The 20,121-nt window shown below is 35.8% G+C and overlaps 2 protein-coding genes across 4 annotated transcripts in view; one reads left to right on the forward strand and one right to left on the reverse strand.

Annotated features, from left to right (window-relative positions):
* LOC112055921 (myosin-2 heavy chain) overlaps positions 1–5,569 on the reverse strand; it is a 7,977-nt gene extending 2,408 nt beyond the window's left edge. The window contains exons 1-5 of the mRNA XM_024096213.2: positions 4,593–5,569; positions 2,388–2,605; positions 1,338–1,482; positions 771–1,002; positions 154–350 (exon numbers count right to left, since the gene is read on the reverse strand). Of these exons, the coding sequence (XP_023951981.2) occupies positions 154–350; positions 771–1,002; positions 1,338–1,482; positions 2,388–2,605; positions 4,593–5,234 (1,434 nt within the window). The 5' untranslated portion in view covers positions 5,235–5,569. The remainder of the gene's footprint in view (positions 1–153; positions 351–770; positions 1,003–1,337; positions 1,483–2,387; positions 2,606–4,592) is intronic.
* A 400-nt stretch (positions 5,570–5,969) lies between these two features.
* Positions 5,970–17,978, forward strand: LOC112055923 (probable serine/threonine-protein kinase DDB_G0282963). 3 transcript variants are annotated; one of them, XM_052885983.1, is made up of 6 exons: positions 5,971–6,146; positions 6,241–6,386; positions 6,973–7,145; positions 9,507–9,681; positions 9,767–9,850; positions 9,957–17,978. In XM_052885983.1, the coding sequence occupies exons 2-6, from the start codon at positions 6,354–6,356 to the stop codon at positions 12,264–12,266; spliced, it is 2,775 nt and encodes a 924-aa protein (XP_052741943.1). In that variant the 5' UTR covers positions 5,971–6,146; positions 6,241–6,353; the 3' UTR covers positions 12,267–17,978. The 3 variants fall into 3 exon arrangements, with proteins under 3 accessions (XP_052741944.1, XP_052741943.1, XP_023951983.2); XM_024096215.2 differs by having other exon boundaries at positions 5,988–6,072; XM_052885984.1 differs by lacking the exon at positions 6,241–6,386 and having other exon boundaries at positions 5,970–6,189.
* Positions 17,979–20,121: the final 2,143 nt, after the last annotated feature.

Below are 20,121 nucleotides of genomic sequence, written 5' to 3' on the forward strand. Positions count from 1 at the left end.
AAAACTCATAACAACAGATCTATTTTTGTTAAGTGCAAATTGTTGGTCACGGGCGTATTTTTATTTACTTGCACTGATTAATCGTGAATCGTGATTCACATTAAGAGGAAATTTCCTGTTTAATAGAAGATAATAAACAGAGGATGTTATTACCTTAAGCCTAATATAGGTTTGACTAACACTTGGCACGAGTACAGGGCCTGATTTCGTTTCTACAGATTTGTAACAAGTGGTTACTTTTTCTGTACTTTTTGCATCCGTTTCGCTTTGATGACTGAGCAGTTCTATGAGTACACGCCAAACCTTAGGCAGATTTTCTACTATCTCTTCAGCAGTTGTATTTTGTAGACCTGTAAAAAATACATGCACATGTAAATATTTGTTAGCATTTATATGAATATTATTTTTCGTTTTAAATACACAGATATCGCCAGCTTTATCTATGTTTAGTGGCACTATAAGCACTATAGAAAAAAAATGTATGTTTGTATCGGAATTTCAGGTGAATATAAAGTCCATCTCCATAATATTTCGTAGACAATCTATACTTTATACTTTTTTTTATATTTATAGAGGTAAAGTTTGTTGTGTTGCAAGGGTCTACTGATTTTGAAAATTCAATTACCACGAGAAAGCCACGTGTTAGGTGAGTGTCATATACTGTATTTTAACTCCGCATTCTGCAGGCAACGGAAGCTACTAGAAACAGGGGCATCGGCTTTCCATAATATTTTGAATGTTTGATATTAGTTATAGTTGTTTTACTTTACCTGAACCCGTTTCAACTGCACTGTTTGTCACTGTAGTTTCCTGATACGCTGTGCTATGCTCGTCTATTTGACTGACAAGCTCCAACAACAATTTTGGCAATTCCGAAGAAACTTCCGATCCATTCTCTTTTCCCGCCATCTGCGTCAGTAAACCGTGGTTTTCTTCAAGGCGATGTATAAGAACATCCAGATCCTGCTTATTTTTATATCCCAATAGGACTTGTGAAAATAACTGAAAAAGGAGTACAGAAATGAATCATTATTTATGTATACTGATACTAATATTTTAATGAGGCAAAGTTTGTGAGTTTGTAGTGGGTAATCCTTGGATCTACTATATCTAAAGACTTTGAAAATAATTTTACCAATAGAAAGCTATGTTATTAGTCAGCGTTGGTCAGTGTCACTGGCTTTTAAATTCCGTATTCCCACAGGAACAGAAATGTCTATGTGGGTGGATTTCATCTCCTAGTATATATTCATTTCCTAGTATATATATTTCCTAGTATTTCATCTCCTAGTATATATAACTATTAATATTAAGCCTCAATTAAGTAAGCTTCTTACTTTGTTTACTACTGACATCTCTGCTTTAATTCCGCGTGTTTCTTGCTGGCACGTTGATATTAAATTATTTTTATCTTCAACTGTCTCTTCTAAATCGTTGACCTTGGTCTCGAGATCATTCACTTTTGCAGTGAGTTCTTTAGTTCTACGAATGATAAAATGAACAATTTTAATCAAGTAACGATGACAATCTAAATCGAATATAATTAACAAGCCGACACCCGCGACTCCGTTCGCGTGAAATTCTATTTATCCCAAAACCCACGTGATTTTTTTCGTGTTAATCCAGAGTAAAATCTATTTCTATTCCATATTTCAGTCAAATCGGTTTGCAAGCCGGCTTGCAAACAACAAGCATACTTACACACACACAAACTATCGCCCTTATAATATCGGTGTGATGAGAAATTCTGTAAGTGTTTTTGCTATTTAACTCCTTTTAAACATCTGCACCGATTTGGATGAAATGTTGTATGCTTATTAATGGGTTCCCGACCCGGTAGGTGGCTTTTTCTGATAGTGTTAATGCCGTAGGCTCCTTAGGAACCTCAGCGGCGTCATCGGGGGGTTTCGGCGAACGCAGAAGTATCGCCTGATGGGGCCCGAAGGCAGAAGCAGAGAGGTAAGAGATGGGCAGAACGACTTCTCTGAGAAAAAAAGACTAAGGAAAGACTCTCTGGAAATCGGCCTCACCTCAGCTTAGGGGGTCGTTCTGGGAGGGTGTTTTGGCCTGAGTGTCTCAGTCCGGGTGCCCACGACCCCGAGATCGAGATACGAGTAGGTAGCGCTGCGTCGGCAAATCTGAGACGGTAGGAAGTAGCCCGGGAAAGCTACCGGAATACCGGATTTTATACCGGAACCTACTTCTTTGCCGGTAGAGTGGTAACTAGCCACGGCGGAAGCCTCCCATCAGCCAGACCAAGACCAATTAAGAAAACCTCAATCGGCTCATCCGGGGATCGAACCCAGGACCACGGTCTTGTAAATCCACCGGCGCACACCACGCCACAGAGGCCGTCGAAAAGTTTTAATATCTTCATACATACTTACTTGTTCGATTCAGCTTCTAGTAGAACTTTATGTTCGTCCAGTTCTTTTGAAAGAGCCTGTCTCGATACATCGGCAAGTCTCGCTCGTTCTTCGTACAGGCCCCGCAAAGTCCTAATATTTAGCAACTGTCGCTCATACTCCTGTCTCAGATCGGTAGACAGCATGCTCGTTTCTCTGTCAGCTAACGATTGTTCGATATCTGTCAGCTTATCTTTCAACTGGAATCAGTAAATAACATCGAGATGTTTTTAAAAATGGTGACACAATCTAAAAGAAAATTTCACTTGAAAACATTTGTGTTTTAGAATGATATGAATGAAAATGAATAGTTAATTAGTTAATTAGTGTCCATCTGGAAATCTGACGCCAACTATAACCATTGCTCTCACAGCGCCTGTCTCACCACTCTTAAGTTCGCACTCAACATAGGGTAGATCACATCATCTTATCTTGGCTTAAAGTAGGTACAATATTAAAACTGTTTGCAATACCACCCCAAATTCAGAGTAAAATCAACCTTAGACGGGTCAAAATATTTTGCTAATGGTTAATTTGAAATAGCTGGGCCAAGCGTCCCTTCTGAAAAGGGAGGTGGTATAGAGCTTAGATCAACCACGCTGTTCGAATACAGGTTGGAGGACGTGCTGCCCCTAGCCAAGAGGCACGTCGATTCTCTTTCCATGATCTCTAACGCTTCGAAAACTAGTAAGACGTATGGGAATGGCATTTGCTATCGACAGGTCACGTGATCAAGATCTGTCGTTCCCATACATTTTTCTGGTTTTCGAAGCGTTAGCGATCGTAGAAAGAGAATTGACGTGTCACTTGGCTATGGGGGCTGCTGTTAATGGTAAATTCTTTAACCACTCAATTTACTAAGATACGGTCGGTCGTATCTTTAGGTGCTTTTGTGCGTGACAGTCGCGTAGATAAAGCTATTTTATAATCATAGCCCAACTCTAAACTTAAAACTTAGTAGGTAGTAGTTAAACTTATATAAGCTAACTACTAAATCAACGAGATAGTTAAACAATAAACATGTGATATTAGCCTTTAAAGGGTGATATTAGTCTTCTGGCGTCTCGTCAAATCGTGTTGCCAACAAGTTACGTCGCCGTGCTGCGTATTTGAACGGTCCCTGACCGACGAGGGCGAGGACACATACGAGTAGGTTCCTACCTTCGTACTAACTAAAGGCAGGTCGTTGCCTTATGCATCCTACATACATAATGTACAGTCGGATGCAATCTTTGCATCCGAAATAAGGTACGAAGTCGCTTCGCGCAGGTCATACATAAAATACGCTAAAATGCACCCTTGTCTGATGGCCTACTTTCTCTTGGCTTGGAGATACCACATTGTAGGCAGTGGAGAAATATCGAAGAGTTTCGAAATCGAACATTCTAAAAGAAGATTCGAAAGAAAGTCGAAAATCGAGGAAGCATTAAACAAATAAATAAAATTTAATTTTGAAATAACTAGGTACGTCTTATGCTTTCTACGTTTCGTTTGCCTAATACTCGTAGTTATTGTCACTGTACTTAAAAAGGTGATATGTAAAAAATTGAAATTCACGTGGACAAAGTCACGGACGGCCGCTAGTCTTTACTAATATTATAAAGTTGAAAGATTCAATTGTTTGTATGTTTGTGCATTAAATTGGCTCTGAAACTACTAAACCGATTAGAAAAGTTCTTTCACTGTTGGAAATCTACATCCTCGAGTGCTAATATGCTATATTTTATCCCCGTATTATTACGAGAACGAGAACTACGCTAAACTATTTTGCATAGAAAATAATTATGACAGCTCAGAATACAGAAGAGTATGACAGATTAGCCGCGCGGACGCTACGCTGTCGATGAATAGGTAGGTTTACCTATTCACATAATTTAATTTCATAGTTACATCTATCTAAGCTCTCATCCGCACAAGAGTTTTTTTAAACGTTACGTTAAACGTTAAAAAAATCTCTCGTGCGTTAAAAAGCGTTCAAATAAAGCATAAAGCTCTAAGTGAACTCAAAAAAAGCGTCGTGTTTTAAAAACGCTGTCGTGTGAACATATACTTGGGAATACATTTGTTGTGTTTTTAGGCTTTTTTAACTTCCGTTAAAAAAGGTCTCGTGCGAATGAGAGCTTAACTTCTGAATTATTTTTGGTTTGATAAATATTTGGATCTTGCAAATAGAATAATAATACTTGCCTCGTTTAGTTGTTGTTCTCGAAGACTAATCATTGTCTTGCTAACAGAGACCACTTCCTTAAGCGCATTTATTTGTTTCATAGAAGCGCTGTTTTGAAAACTCAAGTCTGCGATGTCTGAGTATGCTGACTGAAGTGCGTTATGCGTCTTCGCTAAATCGCATCTTAAAGTTACATTGGTGGTTTTTAATTTCTCAATTTCTTCTGCCATATGCGAAATAGAGTCTGTAATGTAAGCTTGATGTTGAACACCCTGAAGATCTTCTGGAATATCAATATTGTTTCTCACCAGTAATTCACGAAGGAGTCTATTAGTTTCACACAAATCAATTTTAGACTTAATTTCATTGTGTAAAGCGTTTTCCAGCTCTTTCTTTTCGTTTCTGTGTCTTGTGAGTATTTCTCTCCTTTGTTCGCGTTTAACGCTCAATTCTTTTCTGAACTCATTCATTTCTTCCTCTTTCAACTTAGCACGTTTCTCTTCGTCGTCACTGACACTGTCATAGAACTGTTCTTCGGTCACAACTTCACTGCTATCACGTAAATTTATGTCTTCCATGGTTTCACTTTCACTATCAATGTTACGAGTAATAATTGAGGTTGAAGCAGTGTCGGTTGAGACACCACTGAGGAGATTTCCCATTTTGGAAGACTTTTATAATCGAACGATCATATATTATTTACGCATTGACCGATATACTTTTAATAAGACAAAGGAGTACCGAGTTGGATCAGCATCAGTGCGAGGTGCGCGCTCCCGAAATAGATCCCCCGTCACCCCCAGACGTGTAGTGACGCCTAAAGTATGCGCAGTATTGCCGAGCTAAGCTTCTCTTTCACGAATCTCTGACAATTATTTATTTTTATCAAGCTATTTTAGACGGGGCTATCTCTCAGAAAATACCAACATACATCCATGAATACGACCTTGGTTTCACGAAGTTCTACAAAAATATTCTTTGACTAAGATTATTGTGTAAAGGAACTATTGCACAATGATATATGAAAAGCATATTTTAATTTGGGAATTTTTAGTAGGTCATAGTAGAAACCATTATTTCAGTAACAAAATGCTATTGGTCACTTTCGAATATCCAAATACCCTCGTTTACCTAATAGACGACCGTTTGAATCACCAATTACAGATTATATTGATATTAAACTAAAAAGAGATTAAAATTCTTGAGTTTGAGGACATCACTATATTTTATTCGAAAACTTGCAGATGAAAAATTAATTCTCAATGCAAAATTAATTTTATTAAAATGTTTTGTTTTGAGAAAGATTACAGCGATGTTGATGTTGATAGTGTATTGTGCACCTAAGTTTTAACCATAGACAAATGATAAGTTCAAGTTTCAACATCTTTCAAATTTGTCTGTGGTACTACTTACGTCAATGAAATAAATGTCAAATTGTTTAGGAAAAATCGCGTTGTCTAATTTTTTTGGATTTCCCCAAGTTACATATTTAAATGAAATGTACTCACTTCATTTGATTATTTAGTAATCCAACTTATACATAAACCGCTGTTAGATTCAAATTTCAATATAATGTTTGTAGGCAGATGGCTATTCATATGTATATTCTAATTTGAAGTAAATATTTTCACTGTGTCCCGATTGATTTTTATTTTATTTTTTATACAGTGGCTTATTGATAATAATAGCTGTTTGTAATCACTTTACGTGTGACGTGGCTGTTTATATTCAATTTGGACGTATCATAATGTGAAATGTGAATAGGATAACTTATTAAAGTGATGGATGAAAGAATAAAGAACTCCCCTTGTAAGGTAAAGATTTGCTGGTGTATCTATAAGTAGCCTAGAATACTACTGTTCTTGTGATAAACAATAGTATAATTTTCGTATTTACTCTAACAATTCTGTGGAATATATTCACATACCGTTGTTATCATAAAAATAAAGGCATTTTGTCTTGTTGAATGGCATTTGTGTACTTAGCTGGTTTTTGTCTACATATCAATATTTATAATTTATGTTTAATTATTAACGTTGACTAGCTATCTACTCACCAAGGGGAGATTTATTTGTAAGAAAAAAATATGATATCTTTTCCAAATCTTATGAAATCTTCTTAAGCTTTGTATTGCCCTAGCAAAAGTTCTCAAGTAATTTCTAGTTTACAAGTAGGAGTATTTTCTTTCATATAGATTTTTATCTGTATTGTACACAGTATTATAATAGAATGCTTTGCTTCTCAATTTTTCATTTGCAACAATTTTGTTTAGTTTATTTTTTAGGTGTTTTTTGTAGTTGTATGTAGTATTGAGAGCACAGTTTCATTATTTTGTTAATTATACGAAAATGTTATTTTTTTTTAATGAATTTTATGTTAAACATGCACAATAATTGCTAGGAATGTAGTGACGGTGCCGAGGCACAGTTGCACCAGGAGGTGGAACACTTGAGGCAGCACCTCGCCGAGCGAGATGTGCACTTTGTGGCTTTAGAAGCAGAGTTCTTTAAGAGTACCTCAAGAGTCAATGATTTAGAAGACCAAGTTGGTACATGGAGAGAAAAGTATGAAAGGTAAGCTTGATATACTGTAGAAACCGTTATATCATGACTCGTAGTGATAAACATGATTCTTTTCACCTTTGCCAATGTTCATTATTTGCCGTGCCATTTATTGAGCCGTGATAGCCCAGTGGATATGAACTCTGCCTCCAATTCCGGAGGGTGTGGGTTCGAATCCGGTCCGGGGCATGCACCTCCAACTTTTCAGTTGTGTGCATTTTAAGAAATTAAATATCACGTGTCTCAATCGGTGAAGGAAAACATCGTGAGGAAACCTGTCCACCCGAGAATTATCTTAATTCTCTCCGTGTGTGAAGTCTGCCAATCCGCATTGGGCCAGCGTGGTGGATTATTGGCCTAACCCCTCTCATTCTGAGAGGAGACTCGAGCTCAGCAGTGAGCCGAATATGGGTTGATGACGACGAATGTTCATTAATTCACGATGATGTTTGGCATGTGACTTATTTTTTGAATCTTTGTTACTTATTGACAGTTGAGTATCATCCATTGTTTTTAGTGATACCTTATATAAAAAATGTCATCTCGTTGTTGTTAAGCATTGACAATTGAGGAGAAAGGTGCAATAATATGCACATTAAAAAATGGAGAGTCAAACTCATTTGATATGCTCTTTATCTATTAAAATAAGTTTTTATGTACTTTTTTTTTGTTGTCGGGCAGAAAATAAAATCCCTCTGGACTTCTGTCGGCTAGTCGGCGGGGCATGTCTGACTTAAGCATACTAAAAATAACCTCCCCTGTTAACTTCTGTCGTCCGTGGTCAACGTGAAACTGCTTGGCATTTTTCACCCTGACTTTCCTGATATTTTCATTAGCTCTCTTGCTTTTCTTCTCTTCTTTTCATTGTGGCTCAGATCATATAAGTATTTAAGCATTTATGAATAAATTGAGGTTCTTTTTAAAAAAAAAACTTTGTATGATGTCCACTTATTATGATATTTTTGTCAATTCATTGTCATTATAAACTCATCTACTGTAATTGGTTGATTTGTGGTCACTGATTAAAACATACATTATTTTTGTCATCAGTATATTTTGAACGGTCTACTGCAAGGCATATTCTCTTTTTGAAAGAAATTTTGAGCTCTGACCCAATGGAAGTTGATGAGATTATTCACTTTAACAATCAATATTAGGGCATATATGATATTAAGTATAAATTTAAACACTATAATCTTTCCTAATTATTGTGTGATAAATCATAAGATTATAATGACTTTTTTAATGATACATTAAGGTAAGACCTTGAGTGAATAGTTTTACAGCTGTATTATATTATTTGGTTGAACATTCATAAAACTAAATTTACATGGGTAATTTTCATACGGTTTAAGAATAAACAATTTTTTAATTAAATTATATTTTATCATTGGTTGGATTTAAAAACACGCCTTTTAATTTGCTTCTTAGTAAAATGAAAATAGTAGGCCATAAAAAAATAAAGGTGTAGGTTCTTATTTCTAATTTCAGCCAAATCGGTTTAGTAATAAAGTAACAGTGACAAAGCATAATAGAGTAACAAACATACACACACATTTACACAAACTTATGCCTTTTATTTTATTATATTATAAAATTAATTTTTCAATTTGACAAATCTGTTACCTGTTTTACAATAAACATACACAGATATGTGTGTTTATTTATCATTATGTTCCTGTAGATATTTTAAATGTTTTTAGTTATTCAATGACAAGTTAGCACTTGACTGTGAATTCATCTGATGATAATTGATATTAAACCAGTTTTACCTTTCAATGTGTCTTGCATTCATTATAATTCATTTAAATCTAACACCTTAAAGGCCATAAGCACTTGAGAAAACACAGCTACCTTGAAATCACAGACAAACAGTTCAATTTATTTATATTTACCTCATCATCATTTGATGGACCTCCACTGCAGGACATATGCCTTTTGTAGGGACTTCCAAACATAACAATCCTAAGCTGCCTGCATCCAGCCTATCCCTGTGACACGCTTGATGTTGTCAGTCCACCTGGTGGATATGTACCTACATATTTAGAAACCTTTCTCTTGAATTACTATGTCTATTGATTAAAACTTCATTAAACTTCATTATGTACTATGTGAAGATGTTATATTTAAAACCAGTAGACGCCGCGCGGTTTCACCCGCGTAGTTTACACCCGTTCCCGTAGGAATACGGGAATAAAATATAGCCTATAGCCTTCCTCGATAAATGAGCGATCTAACACTGAAAGAATTTTTCAAATCGGACCAGTAATTCCTGAGATTAACGCGTTCAAACAAATTCTTCAGCTTTATAATATTAGTATAGATTAATTAGAAACCTTAAATGTTCTACAATCTACATCTCTTGTATTTCAGATTATATGATTCACATAAAAGGGTGCAGAAATTAAATCAAGTTCTTGAGGAAAAGTTGCTTCAAATGGTGGATAAGATGAAAAGTGAAAAGAGCCAATTGACCAAAGACATTGCTACTTTATCTGTGAGATTAGCTGAATCAAAGCATAATTACAGTATGCTACAGAAAGAAAATGTATACAATCATTTAATTCATCAATCATTTCTTTGTATAGGTACCTATACATTTTGTTTACTAATCTTTAATGTTATTTTTGCAGGAGAGATATAAAAATGATATGAACTTAGCAATCCAATTATTGCAATGCAAACCTGACAATTTTGTATCTCAAAAACTGGATAATGTAAGTAACCAACCAACACCAACAACTATATTCTATTTTTGCCAGAAATAAACATAACCCTCCATGTTTATATGTAGCCTTTGATAATATATTTTGATTATTTCAGCTTCCTGTTGATACCCAAGCAAGAGTGTCTCAATATGTCATGTCCAAGACTGTGAAGCCTGTCAGTTCTACACATTCAAAAAATGGAAATGAAATTGACACTTTTGATGCAAGTGAGTATGAATTTAATATTTCTGCATCACTTATGTCAAAAATTCTTGAAGACAGCATTCAGGATTCTGTGACCAAGCACTGTGACACCTGCTCTTGTTCAAAATCTCAAAACAAACCTTTCTGTTACAATGAAAGTTATTATACTGTTTCAACACAGACAATGTTGAGTGGAGAAATTAAAAACAGTCTATGCTTAAACTGTAATGCGGAAATAAAATCGTTGCATTCGGGTTTGAGTGTACGCAGCCATTCCCCTCCTGGAGTCAGGCTTGTTAATGAGAGAATAAACCACAGTCCTTTATACATAATGCCACATAATAGTCTTGCTGAACCAAATGAGGCGCGAGAGCATGTAGTTGAAAATAACAAACCTAATAATGTTATTAATGACATGATTAAAAGTGAAGACAAATTGAAATTAGAATTGCAAAGAGAAATTGCTCATAAAGTAGAGGAAAATTTCAAACTTCGCAAAAACAGTGTCACTATGGAGCCATCCGTTCATCACAAACTGTGTGATCGCACAAAAACCTCGATATCTAGTAAAAAAAGCAGTATCAACAGCTTAAGCCCGGAAGATATACTCATTCGAGATGTACTGAATAATAGTAAAGAAATGATACTGAAAACTTCGATTCTCCCGGCTGAGAAAGCAAATTTAAGGGCGAACTCTCATGGTTCAATGGGAGCTGCCAGCCGAACATCGTCTGTTGCAAAATCAACCGTGAGCACACACAAGTCTAATACACAAGTAGGTCCGGGGCCGAGATTCTGCCACTTGCGTATGCAAGCGGGTTCTAAAAATATATTACTAGATAACGCTGAACCAGATGTTCCACCCGTTTTATATCGACGTCAGAGCAAATGTAACGAAAGTTCAATTTTTAAAGACCTTAATGATGGTTTAGATAATTTTATAGATTTAGACAAATGTAACGATGATACCAAAAGCGATACTAATAAAAATGAAAACGTTGTGGTTGAAAGCACTTTGATAGACGTCCATGTCGATAGTAATAATAAAGAACCTAGTATGACTGTGAAAAGTAGTTCCATAAATCCAGTATTGTTAAATGTATCCTCGTCACCACTACAACCATTAAAGACTCATAATTTTTCAAATAATTCTGAGTATAATAACAATTCCCAGATCGGAAGCCAGCATAACACATCAGAGATCGATAACTTATTGAATGATTTTAATGGAGATTCGAACAATACTCCAAACAACAATGATCATAGTATTGATGTACCAAAAAAAATTGATGTCGAATCGCCCGTTGAAAATCAGGAAATAAAAATCTTTAATTTCGATCGTTACGAACAAAGTAAGGTGGCCAATCAGTTTAACAGGTCGATAAAGAAAATTGACATGTCACAGCTTCATTCTATTGAAAGCACAAAAATTTCAAAAGATTTTCCTCCTGTTGGCGCAGAGGAAGTCCTTGATAAAAAAGTAGAACCTTTGAAACCGACTTTACCAAACATAGTCAATGTTTATCCAAATCTAACTCAAACACATTTGAAGGTTAATGAAAGTAAGAAAGTGTTCACAAATGAGCAAAGTACCAGCTCACTATCAAGTGACGACAGCGCAGCACTATTACAAAAACAACAACTGCTCAGAGTTGCGGAGTGGGTGGAAAAGAATTTGGAGCAGCAAAACAATTTGAACGACCCATTAGAGGATGAGTGCTCGTTTACGGCTCGTGCTATGCGGAGAGACAGTAAAATAAACAGACTCACCGAAACACTGAACGAATTGGCACTCAGTATGCCACATCCAGTCAGCAAGTATTCGAAGTTGTACAACAAGGAGCCTCGTAATAATTGGATTCACAGTGTTGTAACAAGTCAGAACACGAATCAAGATAAACACAGACAGGGTGAATCTAATTCGAAAATGGTTAACAGCATTGTGAAAGAAACTATATTCCCAGTTGAATGCGGCGATGAAACGGTCACTGAAATCAATGATAAAAAAGTTTATAGTCGCGGAGACGTAACAGAGATTGACGTTGGCAAAGAATTGCGCGATGCCTTGAAAAATAAAGGCGAAAAGGAAATATCGCCTGAAGATTTGGCGAAAATGGAATATAATGTGAAGAAGTTTTTATTGAGCGGGCCTTATTGGGTGCACTCTGGTTCCGGAGGCAGAAGTCGGCGCACAAGCAGCAAAACTGAGACTGATGTATAATTCCATGGTAGTTAATTATGATGAAGACATTCCTTATTAGTAACGTTTATGTATTTTCGCGGTATGTAGCTATGTGTTTTTTTTATTTACATGTTAACTACATGTAAATAAAATTTTAGGTAGTGCCCTTTGTGTTGTGTAAGTTATTTAAAATGTAGGTCGTGTACGTGCGATATCGTCAACCAAAAACTCGTAAATCACGTTATATTCCTAAAATTTGCTTTTGGCCCTTTCAAACAAACTAAATAACGCATCGCGCGATTTCAATAAGTAGTTAATGCTATAAAATATTCACAAGAGCTTAAAATAATACATTTAATCATGTTAGATGATACATAGATATTCAATCAAATAAATAAATATCTATTAGATATTCCTTTGAAACTAATAAAAGGTAACTTTTGTCGGATTTCTTTGTTGTTACTTAAATAGGATTTTGTCCACAGAAATTAACATTAAATACTAAAACTTCTATATCACACTACTGTATAAAATCTCTAGTTCCTAGTGTAATAAAAGATACAGCTTTTTGAAGCGTATTTTTGTATACATAAATCCGTAATGAAAAGCTTAAATACTTTCTCCTGAAAAAAAAAAATTGCACCTTAAAATTTGGCATAGGAGCAGAAGTAAATGCTACAATTAAACAAATATATGGAATTATACTAGATGAAACTGGATTCCTTTAAAATTCATAACACTATTGACTTATTAATACAAATTAAGTCAATTAAATCGTGTGACAAGTAATTACTCGTATCACGATTTCGATTGCCAATTAGTATACCTTTTTCAAAAAACGAATCCTTTCTTTTACCTATTTTCTTTGTTATCAAGAAGTGTTCAAACATTAATGCGTTAGGATTCGATGTTCTTTTGAATGTTATTCGATTTGTTTGTGTAGTCTAATGTAGTATATGCATTGTGTGTTTAGCTTATTGGCTGTGTTGATGTTTTGATAATAAATAATATTTTGGTTTAGAGATATACATTATAAATGCATAATATTATAGGCAAGCCTCACAGCCGAGTCTTCGCCTGCGTATTACAGGTGTGCAGAGTATAATGATAGAAGGAAGCGCCATTTGTGTGGCAACAAGATTCAGTTATGTAGGTTGCCTATCGAAACGTTAAGATTAAAGTAGAATGTACCTACTTGCTCTGGTATTAAAACTCAATTTCGTCCCCGGCAAGTTTGTTGATGACACTCCCATGATATGCGGGCGACAGGGGAAAGACTGCGCGGGTGTGAAATCGTGCGTGCGGGGAAATGAGGTGCATCAGTCGTGTGTTTTTCATTCATCGCTACACGTTACGACGTTACGAACGAATTGCCAAGCTATAATTATGTCTAAAACGCGTTAAAAAAACCATACAGTATGTTAATTTTACTTTAATCTTAATAAGTTTCAATATTGCTAAATTACTACTCAAATGGAACGCAATAATGTTATACTGCATTTAATACTAATTAATTTATTAATAATAATTCCTAAGCAATATTTTATCCATCGCTTACGAACCAAAGTATTGCTGGACTGTCTTAATATACCATGAATTTCCGCTAAAGTTAATTATCTAAAATTAAACAGAACTTATGCATTTCTATTTATCTGTGTCGTGACGTAAACCTCTCTACTAAGTCGTTATGTAATCAAATTATTTGTGTAATTAACTATTATTGTAGGCAAACCTCATAAACGAGTCCTTGACCACGCGGTACAGGGAGGGTATGGCCACGGAAGGGGGTGAGGTGTGGGGTAAAACGTGCGCTAATAGGGAATCGAACAACTTTTTAATACCTTACCTTACCTTATCAGCCGATGGACAGCTAGACATAGGCCACCAGCATCCAATGGCTCACGCAACCCGCTTGATGTCCTCAGTCCACCTAGTGGGGGGTCGACCAACATTGCGCTTCCCTGTGCGGGGTCGACATTCCAGCACTTTGGACCCCAACTTCCATCGGCTGTTCGAACTATGTGGCCTGCCCATTGTCACTTCAGCTTCGCGACTCGCTGGCTATGTCAGTGACTTCGGTCCTCCTTATTTCTGATTCGATCACGCAGAGAAACTCCAAGCAGAGCCCGCTGAGTTACTTGGAGCCGTCTAATAGGGCCCATAGTTAGCGACCAACCAACCCAACCAACCAACTTTTTAGTATGTGTTTAAAATTAATAATACAGCAGAAGCCCCTCGGTTTTATCCGCTTTCCCGTAGGAATACGAGAATAAAATATTAAAAAAAAAACGGTTCAGTAGATCCAGGGATTACCTCCTACCTACCCTACAATCTCACAAAAATTACCTCTTTATAATATTAACCGGGACCGGGATTCTCGGTCTCGAGAACTTCGAGAATCTTGACAATTTCGATACCCGAAATTTGCTACTTACAGTTCAGGGATGAACGAGACTTTCGCGACTAAAACAAAAACACAGACAAGGACGCAGTATTGAGGTTTGCCTATAGGTATTCATAATGAGGCTGCCATTAAAAATGAAAGCGTATGGTATAATTGGACAAATATGCATAGAAGTTTCTAAATATTATGTGATAAATGTAAAATTATCAATAAACTCACGTATGTACAAATTTATCTAGCACTGATACAATGTACTTGATGTTAAGAAATAAGTATCATCAGCGTAAAGTATTTTTATGGGAATTTCGTAGGATCTGGTTTCCAATGCTGAGTTCTAACTTATTGTTATTGCAAAAGACAAATATTTTTAAGTTTATCCTGCTAACTTTGCATTGCACTTTAGTAATGAAATTTCGATCCATTTGCGGTCAAATGAAAAGCAACCTATATATTATTTTCTGACTTATAGAAAGAAAGGTGCTAAAGATCTCATTTATTAACAGAGTGACTACATTAGTATCTATTATTTCCATGCCACCAAAATATTTCCTTAAGACTTTGTATACGCACAAAAGCCTTATAGTTATAATATAATTAACTACAAATGATAGCGGAAATCTTAGCGTAAATAGCTATCTATATTTCATCATTCCACAAGCCACATAGAGGAAAAGTTATAAGCTTAGACACTATTACCTGACATTATTGGTAACTATGGACTCAAGATATTTCGAAACTCAAAAGCTTTTATGATCAATCAGCATTAAAATTGTGGGCAATTGTTATAATTTGAAAAACTTGCTCTTGTTACGTTCTCTGTATTGTATGTTTTGTATTTAGTAGAGCACTTTACTCAGCTAATTGACATTGCATCTGCTCATTTACAATAGTCCTAGAGACAAAAGAAGTGGCGTGACAAAAATGCACTGCCTACCTTGACTCGTTTCGAATCTGTGTTGGAAAAGGAATTTTCTATTTAGTACAATATATATAGCGCATACCCTAGTTAAATACATTGCGCGCCACTGCCTAATATCAGAACCTTATTTAAAGGACGTTTGCACCAGATCCTACAAAATGTATTTCGTGTACAAAAGCCCTCTTATCAATACAATAAATTGATTGACCTCTTCATTGATGGTATTCACATCAATGATACAATGATTCCGTCGATTGTTAAACAAAAATGTTTAAAAAGTAGCAAAAAAGTAGATAGTCACGAAATATGCTACGCTTTCGCTTTCACGACATAAAAAAACAGCTATAGTGAGTACTCGCCACGGAAGTTGAACGAGATGACAGTGTTATTGCACTGGTTCATCCTGCTAACATGCGATCTACGAGATGATCTGATGAAGGAAATAGACAAATTTCAAACAACGGCGGTGCAAATGGAAACTGGAAGAGTTAGCTCTTTCTTTGCCTTGGGACGAAAGAGATGGTATTGGGATATCTCCGCCGCCAATGGCGCGAATTTGCGACCAACGAGATAATCTCGGGAAGAGAGAGAATGGTTGTACAACCAGAAATGGTTGTACAAGCGCTGGGACGAAAGAGATGGAACTGGGACAACTCTGGCGCCGTTGGACGATACTTTCTCTATTCCTATACGTAGAGCTTCAACTTCCATGGATATTACTGCACAATATTTTACTATAATAGTGATTAATAGGTGTGTCTGTGTTAACTGTCTTAGTAATACAATTGAATGGGAGTATATTTTTGAAATAGTTAGGCTAATGAATTGTTTAACTCGCGCCAAACTTAGTGGCCGATATAAGCCTGGGCGAAATAAATTTACGAAATGTAAACTATTACCTACCCCCTGGGGACGTAAAATCTTTATCGCCCTATATGATATCTACAGGAACATTCTGGATTGTGTGAAGTTTACATTCCTTAATATGATGAAAGATTTTACAGTTATTTTTTGGAGTCCCAATATATCTATATCTGGAACATATTTATACGTATTTAATATACATTATTAGTATTATTCCTTTCATACAAAGTTAATAAATTATATACGTCTGGTTTTAATTTATTAACTTTGTACCATACCACTCTAATGATCCTTTCACACGATTTATTTATAAACTTTGCGTTTCAGGGATTATTTTATCTCTGCGTTTGGTAACACCGCAATTGATTGATTGATTGATGCTATATTTTAATCGCTTGAAAGTATTCATTAAAAAAATATTAAGGATGGTTTTGTTTTGAAGTTTTTGACTTGCCATTAAGTTTGGCGCGACATATAGTTTGTATTCGGTAATAATAATAATTGTCACTCGTGTGTGTTACGCCTAAATCAAGCACAATGTTTACTAGCTACGTCGGAACTGAACGTGTGTCGCAACGCAACGCTAAGGTTTCCTCCTATACTTGTTGGTTTAAGCCACAGCGTCTTCGCCGGCGAAGATGAGGTCCCAAGTTTTATGGTAACCAGGACGTGGATATAGGTAGAGGTTCAAGACAAAACCCCTCCTACCCAAAATCACGTGTACTTTTGAGTTACTACAAAGAGTTTCTACAAAGAAGAAGAAGAAATTATTCTGTTTAAATACAGGTATTTATTCTGAAATTAAGAACCATGATGAAATGTCTACGACAGATAGGTTGCAGGTTGTTGTTGCAACAGAGAAATTGCGCGTTGGACGAAAAAAATAAATCGAAATGAAAAACACTTGATAACTTACTAAACCCCCTTTCCACCCTAGTGATATTATGTGATTGCCAACCTTAAAGGATGACCTTCGTCCTAAAGGTAGTTGAGTCCATGTTTGAGACTGTTCGGTTTCTCAGTATCTTTTCAGTCAGTTTGCGTTGCGTTGCGACTCGTATCAGTGTGAACAAGCCTTAATGTTTGTATTACATTATGTGGTGCATTTATTTTTAAATACTTATTTTCAGTTTACTTATTTACCTTGTTTATAATATTTATTATTTCGTGTAAATTGTTGTGCTACTTTAGCGATGATTCAACCTTTACTCTAATATTTTCTTGTCTAATAGACTATAACTAGTTTTACATGGTTTTATATAAATACCTACCTATAAATACATACATACTGGTGTTAGGATGAATCATCATTAAATGTAATGAGTTACTTAGTCGGAAAAATTATCAAGAGTGAGATAATGAGATTGACAGTTAGTTTATAAGTTTCGTTGAATTTTTTCATATATTTTTTTTTGGTTTTCTACTGTTTTATGGTACCCTAGTATTAAGTTTATAGATCTGCTTGCTGGAAATGGAAAATAACACGAAATGCTAAGGCTGGTCCCTTGTAAAGCTTCAGCAGCGTAAACTAAACGTGTTTATTTATTAAATACTTGGCAAAACATTTGTTGGTTTCAATTTCACGTTCCGAACACTTTAACCTGCAGTTTTTTGACGGGGACATTGATTCTATAGATGCAGTTTATACTCAGACCAGACCAGAGTTTATAGAAGGACCTGTATCGCACTCATAGTCACGAACAAAATTGTCTGTCATATTTTCTGAGGAAAACGAGCTTAGATTTGGTATATATCTTATACTAAACTAGAAGTTTTTGCCCGTTTTTTACACAATTCAATTACACAAAAAGGTATTTTTACAGAGCTCTTGAACCGACGAACACGATTACAACTATTTAACATCGATTCTATAGAGACAGTTTTTATAATCGCATTAGATCGTTGATCATATACTTTGACAGAAAAGTAACGTCAAGCGAGGCAGGTCTTATACAATAATTGGTCTGAGAGTTTATATGAACACTTTTGGTCATGATCATTTTTGATAGAGAGGTTTTAGCGAGGCAGGTCCTATTAAAAGGTAATTGGTCTGAGATTTTTGGCGACCGCGAGTACGCCAGCCGCGTTAGTTCCAATTTTGGCCACCAGAATAGTTTGTCACTAAACCTATTTAACCTACCACCACAGATGCGACATAACTTAGAAAAAAGTATCTGAAATACAAGATACAAAATACGTATTTACATCTTGTATTTCAAATACTTTTTGTTTTTTTTTTTATTTAGGTACTAGGAGTGGGTACGACAATAGATCAACGGGGCGAGGATCGAACCACAACCCCTCAGTGATGAGTCCACTCTTACCGTTGAGATACTGAGGCTTCAATAGCTCAACGAACAATAATTTGAAAGATAGATATTTTGTATCTAGTATTTCAGATACAAAATATCTACCTAGATTACCTACCATTTTAGAAAAGTATCTGGTATCTGAAATATATCATTGCTGTTGAAGTAATTTTTTTTTATAGACTATAGGTACCTATAATAATTTAATTCGGAGGGCGTAGGTTCGAATCCAGTCCGAGGCATGCACCTCCAACTTTTCAGTTAGGTATGTGCATTTTAAGAAATTAAATATCACGTGTCTCAAACGGTGAATGAAAAAAAACCTAGAGGAAACCTGCATACCTGAGTTTTTTTTTTAATTCTAAGTCTGCCAATCCGCATTTGGCCAGCGTCGTGGACTAAGGCCTAACTTCTGACATTCTCAGAAGAGACTAGTACTCAACAGTGAGCTGAATATGGATTGTTAATGATGAATAATGTATTTTTTATCAGAATAGCTTATGAGAAACTAAAGCGTGGCTGTGTTAGGTAACAACAATTAAAAAACATCTAGAAAAAAAATAAACAGCTGCTGTCTTTACTCTTTACTTACCAATTAATATTAACAAAGGTGCATTGTAAAGTTGTCGATTTAATAGTTGAAGGGTTGAGTTAGTTACGTGTTTGCCGGCGCGTGTAATAGCTTATCGTGAGGCGAGGAAGGGCGTACCATCGGAATGACATCTTTGACCTTCGCTTTTCCAAAATCGCTCGGCTATTGTGTACTTGGCCTTGTGCGGATGCATTGTCTGTGGTGTACACAGATTAAACAAAAGATGTAGACAGAAAAATTGCCAATGTAATATGAGGGATGTTTGGCCAATTTCTACCATATATATAGTTTCTACGCGATTTTAAAGAGGTCCAGATGCAGGCATAGCTTTCATTGAGCTTTTGCAGGTATTCTTAACCGGCTTCAACTTTTTTTTTAAATGTTTGTTATCTCATAACTCGTCATATATCAACCAATTTTAAAAATTATTTTTTTGTTTGAAAGGGTATGCTTCCAGATTGGTCCCATTTAATTTTTACTAAAATCGGTTCACTAACTTTGTGTTAAAATCCAAATAACTGAAATGAGTGAATGAAATTGCCAATACTGTGGTGTTTACGGGTCACTATGCTAGGACACACTAAAAACAGTATATACGTATGTACCTATACCATGTCCAGATTGAATAGGGATGATGACAGTTTTTTAAATTGTATATAAATTAAGAGTATACTAATAGTAAAGCAATTTTGTAAAAGGAACAGGGTATCTGCGATCATTACTTTCGGAGCTACAGGGATTTAAAGAGTCAGATTTCCGGCGCTGCCGCGGATCCCTGAAAAACGCCCCATACAAAATGGCTCGAA

Source organism: Bicyclus anynana, chromosome 16, assembly GCF_947172395.1.
Source record: "Bicyclus anynana chromosome 16, ilBicAnyn1.1, whole genome shotgun sequence".
Taxonomy (NCBI): Eukaryota; Metazoa; Arthropoda; class Insecta; order Lepidoptera; family Nymphalidae; genus Bicyclus; species Bicyclus anynana.